The 3,272-nt window shown below is 42.1% G+C and overlaps 1 protein-coding gene and 1 long non-coding RNA gene across 2 annotated transcripts in view; one reads left to right on the top strand and one right to left on the bottom strand.

Annotated features, from left to right (window-relative positions):
* The window catches only part of LOC116704318 (uncharacterized), a 16,013-nt gene extending 15,126 nt beyond the window's left edge, over positions 1 to 887 (bottom strand). The window contains exon 1 of the long non-coding RNA XR_004335654.1: positions 694 to 887. This is a non-coding gene — a long non-coding RNA (uncharacterized LOC116704318). The remainder of the gene's footprint in view (positions 1 to 693) is intronic.
* The window catches only part of ube2l3a (ubiquitin-conjugating enzyme E2L 3a), a 6,153-nt gene continuing 3,674 nt past the window's right edge, over positions 794 to 3,272 (top strand). Inside the window, exons 1-2 of the mRNA XM_032539690.1 lie at positions 794 to 976; positions 2,426 to 2,575. Of these exons, the coding sequence (XP_032395581.1) occupies positions 809 to 976; positions 2,426 to 2,575 (318 nt within the window). The 5' untranslated portion in view covers positions 794 to 808. The remainder of the gene's footprint in view (positions 977 to 2,425; positions 2,576 to 3,272) is intronic.

Raw genomic sequence — 3,272 nt, forward strand, 5'->3', positions numbered from 1 at the left:
TGTTTGATGCTAACTTGTAGCCAGCAGAGAACCAACTTCGTTAAGTAAGTTGCCTGCATTCGTTAGCATCTTATGTGCTACTTGTCGCAAAGTGACGCATGCGCAACTCACAGCTTCACTCGTTGCAAAGTGACGCATGCGCGACTCAAATCTGCACTCTCCTCACATCGGGCAGTGACAGAGAACAAGACGCGGGAATTCCACACAACGTAGACGCCATCTTTTTCAAGTTAAACTGTTCCACGAACATCATCCAACACCTTCAATTATAAATATACAATACCCATACACTCAATACTTACACATTTTATTAGTTACGTACCTACAGCCCAATTTGGGTATCAACTTAACTTTAACTCAACTTTCAGTTGAGTACTTTGGCAGTAGGGGAGACAGGAGATAACGTTAGCTAACGATACTGCAAACTAGCTAGCTGGCTAGCTAGCCGAATCAACAGGCAAACGTTAGCTGACCGTTTAGCTTTCTTCTTTACAATCTTAACAAGCTACATCTAATGAACGTTAGTGTTGACTTAAAATTAAGTCCGGATATAACTCTAGCGCTAACGCTAGCACTTTTTTAGCACTAGCGTTAGCTAACGTTACGTTAGCAAATGCTGATCAGCCAACTTTTATCAGCAGTCTGGCAAGTGTCACATTCAAATGTCCGTTAGCTAACGGCAGTATTACTCACCTCTGAATGTCTTCGCTTCTTCATCTGTCATAGTTAAACCGCCGTCTATCAATGTTTGGATCAGCTCATCGGAGGATAACGTTGACAGAGACATTCTGAGACTCAGTGTGCTGCTATGGGAACAGGTGCGCGTGCAAGAAAGGCGCGCGAGCGCATTGGAAATATTAGCGGGAAGGGCCCTGCGTCACCAGTTTCTTTCTCTGGGAAGGTAGGGGAATACTATGACCTGATTGGTTTAGCGCGTGTTGTTGACCAGAGCGTGCCTAGCGCAGACCGTCATTTGGTGAGTGATGATTTCAATAATTTTAATATTTTCTGGTACATCTAACTTACCCAGGAGCTCTGTTAACAAAGGCTTAGCGTTAGCTAACGTTAGCTACAGCTTGATGAATCCTTGAACAAAGCAGGACAGAACGTAACGTTAGCTAGCTAGCATTAGCTCCGGTGGAGAATTAATAGCTACCGCTAACGTTAGCCTAACATTAGCTTAACATTAGCCTAACATTAGCCTAACATTAGCTAGATATTGTTATTAAAGTTAGCTGCTAGCAGAGACGGGAAGTACAAATACTTCGTTACTGTACTTTATTTTTCTGATATTTTTACTTTACTTTACTATTTTTTGTGGCGACTTTTTACCTTTACGCCTTACATTTTAACACGAACATCGGTACTTTCTACTCCTATACACACAGCAAAGAAAGTGAGAGAAAAGTAAAAGAGACAAGCTGTCAGTTAAGATCGTGTGGGTGCATCTTTGAGAACTGTAAGTCTTATAACTTATGTTGTCATATGTGACGCTCTTACCTAATATACTGTAAATGTTAGACCCAGTGACAGTGAATGAAACTGCTTGCTTAATACTTTGTAAGGAGGTCATAATATTTTTGACTCGTGGCGGAAGTTAAGTTCCTCCAGCCCTCCCCAGGTTGGCAAAAAATGCATCAGATTGATGCTTTAAAATATGGAGTATTTAAAATTTTCTTTAGAGGATATTAGCCCTCTAGGGGGGTCCGGGGGCATGCTCCAGGACTCCCAGACCCCCTACAATAGGGGGTGGCAGTAGCTCAGTCCGTAGGGAGTAGGGTTGGTTAACGTCCACATACGGACCTAAGTATGGTGGTGGACTGGTAGCTGGAGAGGTGCCAGTTCACCTCCTGGGCACTGCCAAGTTGCTCTTGAGCAAGGCACCAAAACCAACCCAACTGCTCGGGCACCTTTCCATGGGCAGCCCCCACCCCATGGGTGATTGTGCATTCTGCTCTGCTGCTCCTCGGACTTGGATTGCCCCCCCCCCCCGACCATCTGAGGGCACCACAGACCATTGAGACTTTTAAAAAAGGACTAAAAACATTTCTTTTTAGCCAAACTTATGAGTTTTAACCTTGCATAAAAATGTCGTCGCACTATTTATAGATATTTTACACTGATGTTTTTTTACCTCGCTTTTATGATCTTACCTGTAGCACTTTGAGATTAGTTTAAATGTAAAGTGCATTACAAATAAATTGTATTATTGTTATTATTATTCACTCTGACATCTCTCCATTTAATACATCTAGTTCTGGCCTATGTGTAATTTGCGTAAAAACAACGGTGTGTAAATTGTAATTTCCCCTTGTTGGAATAAAGTATACATTATTATTATTATTATTATTATTATTATTATTATACACTAGATTACACCACTGGTTTGGATGGTTTCCTGCTAATCTACTGCTCCACCCTCCAGTCCAGCAGGTGGCGCGCGCACACCAGGACGCCGGGCGCGCGCCACTCAAAACCAAAATCAAAAGAAGTCGAGCAGCAGGAACGGAAAGAAACAGGAAGAACTAGAGAAGAAGACGACATCGGCACCACAATGAATAGGAGACTAATCAAGGTAAACAAAAAAAATCCACGAATTTAGAATTTAGGCTATTTTGTGAGGGCTTAAATAAGTTGCTTTGGGTTCACGCGGGTCGCCACGGTGCCGTCGAACGAGAGAAAATGTCGTTAACGCGATAGTTTAACGTTCATCTGTCCGACAAAATGAAAGGATAACGACGTCCAACTAGTTAGTTTTAGTTTTAAGACGCCGGCAGGGCGCGACTTTGATCTGACAGGACAACTTAGCGAGAGAAAGCGTGAAGTCGGACAGCATGTTTTTATCTTTAATCTTTAAACCGGGGAGCTTGTTAACCCCGCTTTCGTGGCGAGAGGAGAGCGGTGGCGGCTCGTTTTACGCGCTGTCACCGTCTGGAGGCTGAGGAGAAAACATGGAGACTTTGGGGTTGGGACGTGACGTCAGACACCGACTGGGAGATAACATATCACACTAAAGTAATTATAAAATATCACCCTAAAATAGTTATATTGTGAAATAAGACCAGACGACAGTCAATGATGTTGTAATACACTTTAACACTGGACTCAACTCTGACACTTTAATAATTATTCAGGGTCTTTTCCTTGTTTATTTGACGAATGTTCTTATTGTTGTTATTATTTTGTTGTCTTTACACTGTCTTTTTTTAATCTATTTTTTTTATTTCTTTTTTCGTGCTAAAACTGCTGCTGGAATTTTCAATTTCCTCGCG

The sequence above is a fragment of the Etheostoma spectabile genome, chromosome 16 (genome assembly GCF_008692095.1).
Source record: "Etheostoma spectabile isolate EspeVRDwgs_2016 chromosome 16, UIUC_Espe_1.0, whole genome shotgun sequence".
In the NCBI taxonomy this organism is placed as follows: domain Eukaryota; kingdom Metazoa; phylum Chordata; class Actinopteri; order Perciformes; family Percidae; genus Etheostoma; species Etheostoma spectabile.